Source organism: Mesoplodon densirostris, chromosome 3 (genome assembly GCF_025265405.1).
Source record: "Mesoplodon densirostris isolate mMesDen1 chromosome 3, mMesDen1 primary haplotype, whole genome shotgun sequence".
NCBI classification, from domain to species: domain Eukaryota; kingdom Metazoa; phylum Chordata; class Mammalia; order Artiodactyla; family Ziphiidae; genus Mesoplodon; species Mesoplodon densirostris.
In genome coordinates this window covers 103,010,046-103,023,303 of record NC_082663.1, presented here as the reverse complement: position 1 = coordinate 103,023,303, position 13,258 = coordinate 103,010,046, and the positions used below count along the sequence as shown (strand labels likewise).

The 13,258-nt window shown below is 38.6% G+C and overlaps 1 protein-coding gene across 1 annotated transcript in view; it reads right to left on the bottom strand.

Moving 5' to 3' along the window:
* Positions 1 to 1,683: 1,683 nt before the first annotated feature.
* The window catches only part of LOC132485372 (zinc finger protein 474-like), a 34,500-nt gene continuing 22,925 nt past the window's right edge, over positions 1,684 to 13,258 (bottom strand). The window contains exons 2-3 of the mRNA XM_060091884.1: positions 4,802 to 4,982; positions 1,684 to 1,835 (exon numbers count right to left, since the gene is read on the bottom strand). Coding sequence (XP_059947867.1) covers positions 1,684 to 1,835; positions 4,802 to 4,982 — 333 coding nt within the window. The remainder of the gene's footprint in view (positions 1,836 to 4,801; positions 4,983 to 13,258) is intronic.

Below are 13,258 nucleotides of genomic sequence, written 5' to 3'. Positions count from 1 at the left end.
TTTATATAAACTGATATATAGGAAGCACTAGGCACAGTGCCTGACCCACAGTACACTCACTACACATTAGATGTTGTCATTTTTTTTTAACAAAATAAAAGAACAAACCATCAGGTATGAGTCATTAAAGGCTATCCTTTACAAGATGCTAATCTTTTGGGGGGATATCTAAAAGACTTTTTAAAAAGTTCATCTCTTGGGCTTCCCTGGTGGTGCAATGGTTGAGAGTCTGCCTGCTGATGCAGGGGACACGGGTTTGTGCCCTGGTCCGGGAAGATCCCACATGCCACGGAGCGGCTGGGCCCGTGAGCCATGGCTGCTGAGCCTGCGCATCCGGAGCCTGTGCTCCGCAACGAGAGAGGCCACAACAGTGAGAGGCCCACGTACTGCAAAAAAAAAAAAAAAAAAAAAAAAAAAAAGTTCATCTCTTGCTTCCTTTGGAACATGCAGGAAAACCCAAATAATTAGCACAGTTATCCTAACCTAAACTTTTATAATCTGCAGATTATGACCAAATTATTAGGTCAAATAAATTTGCTTGTATAATTTGGAGTTAACTGTGCTGTGTAAGGTCATGAATGCAAGGTTTGCAGGAACCTACCTGGTGGATCCAAAATGGCGCTGAAAGTCAGCCATAAAATGAACAAAGATCTCAAGCAAAACTGCTGGGAGTCCAGGCAAAGCAGCGCTGCCCCGAGGGAGCAGAATTTCCTGGGCAGAGCACCTCCCTGGCCCTGGCCTCCTCCCAGGAGTCCCACCTCTCTGAATATACATTCAAGGACTCAAATCCAGAGCAGCTGCACAACCCACGTACTGTGCATGGCCCTTGGGTGGGGAGGCACAGGACTTCCAGGCAGGCTTTTAGATCTCCACAATAAAACACCTATAAGCCCCTAGGAGGGCAGAGAGAACTCTTGCTGGACCTCTTCTGTAGGAGGAGGGAGCTAGCTTCCACCCATGTGATGAATCACATCACAGCAATCTCCCAACATATGAGGCTGGCACTGATGCTGAATTTTCCTTGTAGCATTTTTCACTATTAGTAAGGGAGTATGAGTTCTAGTATGAGCTCTAGTACTTTAAGTCCTTAGATCTTTTTTGGTTTGTGTCTCCTGTTGAACAATTTTATAGAGAAAAGAAGATCCCTGGTCACTAACTCAATTAAAAACATTTCCCTGGATCAGAAATAGCAGGGAGTGGCACATTATTTCAGAAAGCACAGGGATGGGAGGGAATCCAGTTTTTCTCGGGAACTAAAGAGTTGCCTGAAGTCACCACCCAAAGTCTCTGTTCACTGAATAATAGTCCTAAGTGTTAGGTTCAGAATCTTGTTCAGGAAATCAGACCAGAAGAAAAACAGCAACAACTGGCTCTGAAGTTTCCTGGAGATAAAAATGCCAGCTCTGATGAGGCGCGGCCACGTGTAATTCTGCCTGACAACTGTGTGACATGCGAGGCCCTGGCATGCCAAGGCACACACACGCAGCTGCATGCTAAAAGCAGTGACACAGTGGTCACACCAGGCCCCCAAAGCACTGAGCTGGGCGTCTCGTGCTCGATGGCCTTTGGTCAATTCCACTTTTCCTTGTTTCCTCTCCTCCCCTCCTTTTCCTCCTCCCCATCATATCCCAGCTCTTTCCAAAGGATTTAATTCCTGTAACTATTTCGTAGGGAGAAAGGGCTTTACTTGGCGACTTTTGGTTTACAGGATCGTTGGTGAACAATCAGTCTGTCTGGCAGGAAGGTACGCCCACAAATATTACAGGGAACCAACTGGCTCTGGGCACTTGTCCAAGCAGCTTCGTTTAAGGCATCAAGATCATAGAAACCCTTGGCTGAAAAGTTAAAGAAAAACAGAGGAGAAAAAAAGAACAAAAAATAAAAGAAAAAGAAAATGGGAAAATGGATCAGTTTTCATTCTGGAGAACCATGCTCTACTTTTTATGGAAAGTATTTTCAGGAAATACCTGTTGACTGAGGCTTTTAAACAAATCATATTACTTTTGCCAAAAAAAAAAAAGTGCTGCTCAGTCTTTTAAGGGTTGAGAACCATTAGCTCTGAACTAGAGGTTTTTCAGTCCTCAGATTTTAAAAAGGGGAAGACATTGTTTTATGTGTTGTGATATGCATTCTTCACTAATTATTAACATCTTTGCTTATACATTATTATCTTGCAAATATAACTTTTGGCTTTCTTTCAGTTGACTCTAAATATAAGCTTACAAAAGGAAAAGAACATTTATTTGTATTTTCTTCTTCTGTAATCCTTCAGTGGAATGTTTTTAGAGGACATAACTGACAGTTGAGAGTGAATTTAAGATGAATTATATCCTAAAACTTTATCATCTCTTTATGGCTGTAAACTCAGAGATTCTTTAAGTAATTAAAGTGAAGAATGCAAACAGAATAGTTCATCTGACGAAAAAAAGCGTCCTTAAGAAAACAACAAAGGCAGCTGAGAGATATATAATCTCCATTGGCAGAGCACAGGAAAAAAGGCATATGGGTTTATTTTAGAGAAACAGTGTGGGATTTAACTTTAATAAAACTTATTTAAATAGAATGGCTTTAGTACATTAAATTGACTATGTCTTAGAATTTCCCAAAATAGGCCCCGCAAAATGTAGCCAGGCATGCAAAAATATATCACATAGTTTTAAAAAAATTATTTTCACAGCATATATTTCCTCATTAAAGCCCAGGCAATTCTCATATGACTTCTGTCTAGTGGTTCACACAAACATAGCAAACCTTAGATTCTTTAACAAGCTTACTCATGTTCTTTTTCTTTTATTTTTTTCTCCATGGGAAGTTAAACTCCAGCACAACAGGACAACCTAGTATTTCTCCCTTGGATAAAGCAAGTGTCACTTTCCATGCAGGATATGAATGTATATTTTGAGTGCTTTAAAAACAGTTAAAAAAGGAATGGCACTGACTTTCTCCTTACTCATATGAGTTTTAATATGGACTCAAAAATTCCAGAGTATTCACTGATTCTCAGTTGAAGGTGATTCATCACATTTCTGAAAGTTTTAGGGCTTGTACTTTGGATCTGGAGGAAGGGCTATTTGAGTCCTATGACTACAGTAAGTCCATGGGATGGAAACATTCATGGGATTTCTCTTTGCCTAGAGAGGAAGGGCAACTTCTGAAATAACAAAAGCATGGAGCCAAGAGAAAAACTGTAGAAAGTGCAATTATAGGACCTGACTTTTCCATCTGTAGCCAATAACAGAATGGCGAACACTCCAGGGCTTCCAAACCAGTCATTTCTCTCAACTCTTCTAGAATTGTGATAAGCATGCTCAAGCAGAGAAAGTGATAAAGATCAGAAGTGAAGGAAATAGATTTTTGACACCAAATGAGAAATGATGGGAAGACAGTCTCAAAGAGGTGAACAATTTCTTTGTGAGCAAATGCTCTAATTTCAGCAGATGGATATCTTCATCTTGAGCTCTTTTCCCACCTTCATGCAGAGTCTTCCTTTAGGCAAGGACTGTGAATAGTTAGGTTCTAGCAGCCTTTAGAACTTTATCATGACAATCTAGATTCCACTCTGTGGGTTGTTAAAAAAAAAGTCTCTTTGGGTCACATCTCTAACAAGAGTGCTTAGGGCTAACTGATACTAAATCACCTCCAAGGTACCTTCCGGACATGTACATCTATGGTTACATAAAGAAAATCAATTAATTGAATGATTCTCTTAAAACCAGGAATAGTTTTCCTTTGAGGGGAATCAGGAGATCAACTGAGAAAATGACAATGGCAGATGATGAGCAAGTCTGAGCTTGTATGGCAAACACACTCTCTGAACTACTTCTTTCTCACCCTAAATGAGTAAGCATAAGGCTCTGTAATGCAACCACACATGGCAGTTTATGAAGTTCCAGTGTCATATAGCCTGTGCAGTGTTTTACAAAGTATTCATTGCAAAATTTTTAAAATCTGGACATTTCATATAGAAGTCTAGATTTCCAGTTTCTTTTGTATTATTGAAAGATACATCACAGTAAATTTAAGTAAATTTAAATTTCTTAAGTGTAACACCAGCTGGAACTGGGTAGCAGCTGTCTCCTTTAGAAAGGCAGTGTTGGGTTTCCCTGGTGGCGCAATGGTTGAGTCCGCCTGCCGATGCAGGGGACACGGGTTCTTGCCCCGGTCCAGGAAGATCCCACATGCCGTGGAGCAGCTGGGCCCGTGAGCCATGGCCGCTGAGCCTGCGCATCCGGAGCCTGTGTTCCGCAACGGGAGAGGCCACAACAGTGAGAGGCCCGCGTACCGTAAAAAAAAAAAAAAGAAAGAAAGAAAGACAGTGCTCTCCCGCTCATAGTCCCCACCTTCCCTTTTTCCACACATGGACAAATTTATTCAATTGTGTATCCTGACTAGCAGACCCTATAAGCATTTCACTTTGGTACCCCCGCTCTTTGAACACTAAAACACATTCATATTTGAAAACATGTTTCCAGATGTCCCCAAAGGTTTTTTAGGCTACAAAGTTTTAAAGATTTGTGTTTGATAATATATGAAAGTAACTTTTGGGAAATATAGCAAATACCAGTGAGTCCCTCTCCTTGTACGGTTTGCCAGGACATAGTATCTTTATGTCTCAGCATCTGAAGACAACAATTTGGTCAGGTATTCTGGAACTGTTTTTTTCAATTTGGCTATAGCCAAGACAGTAAATGTTGCTGACTTCAGTTACTTGAACAAGTAATAAAAGAATACCTCTACTCTTTTAAATTTAGAGAGAAAAGTCTTCCCTTATACACTCAAGTCTTTTCTTCCAAAAACTTACCAGTAATGGTCCTGACTTCTGGCTTTTTCGGTTCTGGTCTCCTTAGCTCTTTAGGCAACAAGTTGTTTTCAATATGCCATTTTTTCAGACATTGTGGCTCATGGATGAAAATTGATTTTGTTCCATATTCACGACCACAGATGTAGCAAACAACTCTTGGTGGATGCCTTATCATTGTTGGCTGCAAGTAATACAAAATATCTGTTAGATAAAGTTCAGGTTTGGAAATTATACTTTTAAATTATAATACATTTAAATTAGCTAGAAAAATCAGTAAAACTTTAAAAAGTCTAACCATTCTGGTGAGTTTAACCTTTTTTGGCAGTTAAGAGAATAAACTATACTACCTGAGTGATTGAGGTGGGGGGTAAGGATGTTGGTTTGGGAGGAGGACAGGAAATGAAGAAGAGCTAACCAGAATTTTACATATTGGTACTTTATAAAAGGTATTTTCTCATTGAATAAATAGTGATTGATTGTCTTCTGACTATTCTCCATGCTGGGAGAATACAAAGATAAATCAGGTATGAATCATCCTCTCAGTACATCAATATGTCTGAGGAATAAAGTAATTAATGTCCTAACTGGCACAGAGAGAGTTTTTAACAGACACTGTTGTGCCCTCTCGCATTCCTTCATGTATAAAATTTCTGCTGCACCTGCGAGTCTCTGCCTTTTTTGATCTGCTGTAGACTCCACTTATAGGCAGGACAACTAATCAATTACACATGGGAGTTGGTGGATAAAGACCCAGCTTGCTCACTTAGGCTGTTTCCATACAGTCCTCCAGAAGTCCCCAGTGGGACTGTATCACAGTCACTCATTAACACACTATGTAGACTTCCTTCTTTTCCCTGTCTCTCCTCCCACTACTTTTATTGGGGTTCCTGGGATCACCTCCCCTCAGACTACTTGAACTCAAATCCTTTTCTTAACATTTGTTTCTGGGAGAACCATATCTAAGGAAGAGTTAAGGATATAACCCTTCTGTCTAGGATATAGAACACTACAAGAAACATTTCTCCCACCTAAACAATGGGAACAAATCAGATAGCCTGCAGAAACATAATTTTTGAGCCTATTAGATACTCAAAGTTGCAAGGTAAACTAATGAACTAAAAGGACTGCCTCAGTTTGAGGGTGGATCAGCAGAAACAAGAGAACAACTCCCACCCTCCAACTTTACATGAATTAGAAACAACATTTGTCTGCCACGGAGATAAGGGCAGGACAGCTGAGTGTGAACCATTCAGAGGTGCAGCATACCATTCAGAGGTGCAGTAGGTCCTGTCTATAGAAACTTTCCCACCCACTGGGTCTTGCACCTAGTAACAGAGGGTGAAAGTCCAACACTGGAGAGAGTCAGGAGCATTGAGATCAACGCTCACCAATTCAGGAACACAGGGCCTGCCTAAATGTGACAGTAAAGCTGGAGAATTAGGCCATGTGCTAGTCCCAGATAAGAGCAGTATACTGCTGGGGGGTGCTTGGGAGCACTAAGAGGGAACCCCCCTCTGTTGCAGGCATGTAGAGTCCACAGGAGTCTAAAGGTGTAGTAGAAGAACCAGGAGGAGACCTTTGGCTCCAGGCCTTACACTAAGTACAAAGCACGGGCAGTTTACCATGGAGGAACTTAAAGCCTATAATGCATTGAACATAACTAAAAATGACATATCTGAGAAGCTCAGAGAAATCCGAGCAAGATAAATAAAAAAACAGAACTAGATATATACTAGTAAAACTGCTAAGAACCAAAGATAAGCTTGAAAGCTCTCAAACAGAAAGAATACATACAAGGGAATAAGGAAACGATAAGAATTTCAAGTGACTTCTCATCAGGAAAAAAATAATGAAGAACAGGAAACAAGAGGATGACATTTTTAAAATGCTTAAAGGGAAAAATTATCAAGTCATTTCAAAATTCCATAGTCAGTAAAAATACCTTTCAAAAATGAAGGTGAAATAAAGACTTTTTATTTATTTATTTATTTTTTTGGCTGTACCTTGTGGCATGTGGAACTTCCCTGACCAGGGATCCAACCCATGTCCCCTGCAGTGGAAGCACAGAGTCTTAACCACTGGACCACCAGGGAAGTCCTAAAGACATCATTATCTACACAAAAGGCAAAAGAATTTCCTCAGCAGAGTTGATTTACAAGAAATGTTAAAAGACATTATAAATGCTGAAGGAAAATATCAGCTAGAAAGCTGGTTCTGCAAGAAGGAATGGAAAAACACTATAAAATGCAAATAGGTCAATAAATTAAAACACTCTTTTAAAAAATGTTTCTAATTTTTGTACATATATATGACAAAATCACTTTAGACCATGGGCTCTTTAAAGAAAAATAATAACAAAAGAAAATGGAGTTTATATTCTCTAATGTGTAAAGTTATAGTAAACAAGAGCATAAGTTGTAGGGACTAAAAACTGGAAATAGATTGTCATAGAATTCTTAGAGTTTTTTGAAGTAATTTTTAAACATAGAATGTGATGTGCTAAAGATGCATGTTTTAGCCTCTATAATAACCACTAAAGTACAAAGTCATGCCAAGAGGAATAAAAAAAAAGTCAATGAGAAGAGAAAATATTTTAAAAAAATTGATGAGTTAACCGTCCCCCAAAGAAAGATAGGAAAAGAGGAACAGAGGATTAAAAGAAAAGGCAGGGAGAGGACCTTCAAGATGGTGGAGGAGTATGACATGGAGATCACCTTCCTCCCCACAAATACATCAAAAACACATCTACATGTGGAACAACTCCTACAGAACACCTACTGAACACTGGCAGAAGAAATCAGACTTCCCCAAAGGCAAGAAGCTCCCCACATACATAGTTGTGTGGCTGACAGGGTCTTGGTACTCTGGCCAGGTGTCAGGCCGAGCTTCTGAGGTGGGGTAGCCAAGTTCAGGACATTGGTCCACCAGAGACCTCCCAGCCCCTTGTAATGTCAATCAGCGAGAGCTCTCCCAGAGATCTCTATCTCAATGCTAAGACCCAGCTTTACTCAATGACCAGAAAGCTCCAGTGCTGGACACCCCATGCCAAACAACTAGCAAGACAGGAACACAACCCAACTCATTAGCAGAGAGGCTGCCTAAAATCATAATAAGTTCACAGACAGCCTAAAACACACCACCGGATGTGGTCTTGCCTACCAGAAAGACAAGATCCAGCCTCATCCAGCAGAACACATGCACCAGTCCCCTTCACCAGGAAGCCTACAAAACCCACTGAACCAACCTTATCCCCTGGGAGCAGACACCAAAAACAAGGGGAACTATGAACCTATAGCATGTGAAAAGGAGGTCCCAAACACAGTAAGCAAAGCAGAAAGAGCAGACAGAGAAACACAGAGCAGATGAAGGAGCAAGGTAAAAACCCACCAGACCAAACAAATGAAGAGGAAATAGGCAGTCTACCTGAAAAAAAATTCAGAGTAATGATAGTAAGGATGAGCCCAAATCTTGGAAATAGAATAGAGAAAATGTAAGAAATGTTTAACAAAGACCTAGAAGAACTAAAGAGCAAACAAACAATGATGAACAACACAATAAATGAAATTAAAAATTCTCTAGAAGGAATCAGTAGCAGAATAACTGAGGAAGAAGAACGGATAAGTGACCTGGAAGATAAAATAGTGGAAATAACTACAACAGAGCAGAATAAAGAAAAAAGAATGAAAAGAATTGAGGACAGTCTCAGTGATCTCTGGGACAACATTAAACATACCAACATTCAAATTATAGGGGTCCCAGAAGAAGGAGAGAAAAAGAAAGGGACTGAGAAAATATTTGAAGAGACTATAGTTGAAAACTTCCTTAATATGGGAAAGAAAATAGTCAGTCAAGCCCAGGAAGCACAGAGAGTCCCATCCAGGATAAATCTAAGGAGAAACACGCAAAGACACATATTAATCAAGGTATAAAAAATTAAATACAAAGAAAAAATATTAAAAACAGCAAGGGAAAAACAACAAATAACACACAAGGGAACCCTCATAAGGTTAACAGCTGACCTTTCAGCAGAAACTCTGCAAGCCAGAAGCAAGTGGCAGGACATATTTAAAGTGATGAAAGGGAAAAATCTACAACCAAGGTGACTCTACCAAGCAAGGATCTCATTCAGATTCGATGGAGAAATGAAAATCTTTACAGAGGAGCAAAAGCTAAGAGAATTCAGCACCACCAAACCAGCTTTACAACAAATGCTAAAGGATCTTCTCTAGGCATGAAACACAAGAGAAGGAAAAGACCTACAAAAACAAACCCCAAACAATTAAGAAAATGGTAATAGGAACATACATTTGGATAATTACCTTAAGTGCAAATGGATTAAATGCTCCAACCAAAAGACATAGACTGGATGAATGGATACAAAAGCAAGACCAGTATATATGCTGTCTACAGGAGACCCACTTCAGACCTAGGGACACATACAGACTGAAAGTGAGGGGATGGAAAAAGATATTCCATGCAAATGGAAATCAAAAGAAAGCAGAAATAACAATTCTCATATCAAACAAAATAGACTTTAAAATAAAGACTATTACAAGAGACAAAGGAGGACACTACATGATGATCCAGGAATCAATTCAAGAAGAAGATATAACAATTGTAAATATTTATGCACCCAACATAGGAGCACCTCCATACATAAGGCAAATGCTAACAGCCATAAAAGGGGAAATGAACAGTAACACAATCATAGTAGGGGACTCTAACACCCCACTTTCACCAATGGAAAGATCATCCAAAATGAAAATAAATAAGGAAACACAAGCTTCAAATGATATATTAACAAGATGGGTTTAATTGATATTTATAGGACATTCCATCCAAAAACAACAGAATACACTTTCTTCTCAAGTGCTCATGGAACATTCTCCAGGATAGATCATATCTTGGGTCACAAATCAAGCCTTGGTAAATTTAAGAACACTGAAATTGTATCAAGTATCTTTTCCGACCACAGTGCTATGAGACTAGATATAAATTACAGGAAAAAAAACTGTAAAAAATACAAACACATGGAGGCTAACCAATACACTACTAAAAAACAAGAGATCACTGAAGAAATCAAAGAGGAAATTAAAAAATATCTACAAACAAATGACAATGAAAACACAACGGCTCAAAACCTGTGATGGGATGCAGCAAAAGCAGTTATAAGAGGGAAGTTTATAGCAATACAATCCCACCTCAAGAAACAAGAAGCATCTCAAATAAACAACCTAATCTTACACCTAAAGCAATTAGAGAAAGAAGAACAAAAACCCCCCAAAGTTAGCAGAAGGAAAGAAATCATTAAGATCAGATCAGAAATAAATGAAAAAGAAATGAAGGAAATGATAGCAAAGATCAATAAAACTAAAATCTGGTTTTTGAGGACATAAAAAAAATTGATAAACCATTAGTCAGGCTCACCAAGAAAAAAAGGGAAAAGACTTAAATCAATAGAATTAGAAATGAAAAAGGAGAAACAACAACTGACAGTGCAGAAATACAAAGGTTCATGAGAGATAACTACAAGCAACTGTATGCCAATAAAGTGGAAAACCTGGAAGAAATGGACAAATTCTTAGAAAAGCACAACCTTCTGAGACTGAACCAGGAAGAAATAGAAAATATAAACAGACAAATCAAAAGCAGTGAAATTGAAACTGTGGTTAAAAATCTTCCAACAAACAAAAGCCCAGGACCAGATGGATTCACAGGCAACTTCTATCAAACATTTAGAGAAGAGCTAACACCTATCTTTCTCAAATTCTTCCAAAAGTTTGGAGGAACACTCCCAAACTCATTCTACGAGGCCACCATTACCCTGATACCAAACCAGACAAAGATGTCACAAAAAATGAAAACTACAAGCCAATATCTCTGATGAGCATAGATGCAAAAATCCTCAAAAAATACTAGCAAACAGAATCCAACAGACATTAAAAGGATCATACACCATGATCAAGTGGGGTTTATCCCAGGAATGCAAGGATTCTTCAATATATGCAAATCAATCAGTGAGATACACCATATAGACAAACAGAAGAATAAAAACTACAATATCATCTCAATAGATGCAGAAAAAGCATTCAACAAAATTCAACACCCATTTATGATAAAAACTCTACAGAAAGTAGGCATAGAGGGAACTTACCTCAACATAATAAAAGCCATATATGACAAACCCACAGCCAACATTGTTCTCAAAGGTGAAAACTGAAACCATTTTCCCTAAGATCAAGAGCAAGACAAGGTTACCTACCCTCACCAGTATTATTCAACATAGTTTTGAAACTTTTAGCCAGAGCAATCAGAGAAGAAAAAGAAATAAAAGGAATCCAAATCGGTAAAGAAGAAGTAAAGCAGTCACTGTTTGCAGATGACATGATACCATACACAGAGAATCCTGAAGATGCTACCAGAAAACTACTAGAGCTAATCAGTGAATTTGGTAAAGTAACAGGACACAGAATTAATGCACAGAAATTTCTTGCCTTCCTATACACTATTTGAAAGAGAAATTAAGGAAACACTCCCATTTACCATTGCAACAAAAAGAATAAAATACCTAGGAAAAAACCTACCTAAGGAGACAAAAGACCTGTATGCAGAAAACTATAAGACACTGATGAAAGAAATTAGAGATGATACAAACAGATAGAGAGATATACCATGTTCTTGGATTGGAAGATTCAACATTGTGAAAATGACTATACTACCCAAAGCAATCTACAGATTCAACACAATCCCTATCAAATTACCAATGGCATTTTTCACAGAAGTAGAACAAAAAATTGCACAATTTGTATGGAAACACAAAAGACCCCAAATAGCCATGCAATCTTGAGAAAGAAAAACTGAGCTGGAGGAACCAGGCTCCCTGTCTTCAGACTATACTTCAAAGCTACAATAATCACGACAGTATAGTACTGGCACAAAAACAGAAATATCGACCAATGGAACAGGATATAAAGCCCAAAGATCAACCATGCACATATGGTCACCTTATCTGACTGCAAAATTATTGTAGTAAGCGAAGTAAGTCAGAAAGAGAAAGACAAATACCATTCAAAATGGCCATCATTAAAAAGTCTACAAATACAACAATGGAGAAAAGACAGTCTCTTCGATAAGTGGTGCTGGGAAAACTGGACAGCTACATGTAAGAGAATGAAATTAGAACACTCCCTAACACCATACACAAAAATAAACTTAAAATGGATTAAAGACCTAAGTGTAAGGCCAGGTACTATAAAACTCTGAGAGGAAAGCATAGGCAGAACACTCTATGGCATAAATCACAGCAAGATCCGTTTTGACCCACCTCCTAGAGAAATGGAAATACAAAACAAAAATAAACAAATGGGACCTACTGAAACTTAAAAGCTTTGGAACAGCAAAGGAAACCATACAAGACAAAAAGACAACCCTTAGAATGGGAGAAAATATTTGCTAATGAAGCAACTGACAAAGGATTAATCTACAAAATATACAAGCAGCACATGCAGCTCAATACCAAAAAAACAAACAACCCAATCCAAAAATGGGCAGACGACCTAAATAGACATTTCTCCAAAGAAGATATACAGATTGCCAACAAACACATGAAAGGATGCTCAACATCACTAATCATTAGAGAAATGCAAATCAAAACTACAACATGGTATCACCTCACATCAGTCAGAATGGCCATCATCAAAAAATCTACAAACAATAAATTCTGGAGAGGGTGTGGAGAAAAGGGAACACTCTTGCACTGTTGGTGGGAATGTAAATTGATAGAGTCGCTATGGAGAACAGTATGGATGTTCCTTAAAAAGCTAAAAATACAACTACCATATGACCCAGCAATCCCACTAGTGGGCATATTCCCTGAAAAAAACATAATTCAAAAAGCGTCATGTACTACAATGTTCATTACAGCTCTATTTACAATAGCCAGGACATGGAAGCAACCTAAGTGTCCACTGACAGATGCATGGATAAAGAAGATGTGGCACATATATACAATGGAATATTACTCAGCCATAAAAAGAAACGAAATTGAGTTATTTGTAGTGAAGTGGATAGACCTAGAGTCTGTCATACAGAGTGAAGTAAGTCAGAAAGAGAAAAACAAATACCATATGCTAACACATATATATGGAATCTAAAAAAAAAAAAAAGATAAAAAAATTTTCGGAAGAACCTAGGGGGCAGGACAGGAATAAAGACCCTGATGTAGAGAATGGACTTGAGGACACGAGGAGGGGGAAGGGTGATCTGGAATGAAGTGAGAGAGTGGAATGGACATATATACACTACCAAATGTAAAATAGATAGCTAGTGGGAAGTAGCCACATAGCGTATGGAGGTCAGCTCAGTGCTTTGTGTCCACCTAGAGGGGTGGGATAGGGAGGGTGGGAGGTACACGAAAGAGGGGGTGTGTATGGGGATATATGTATATGTATATGTATA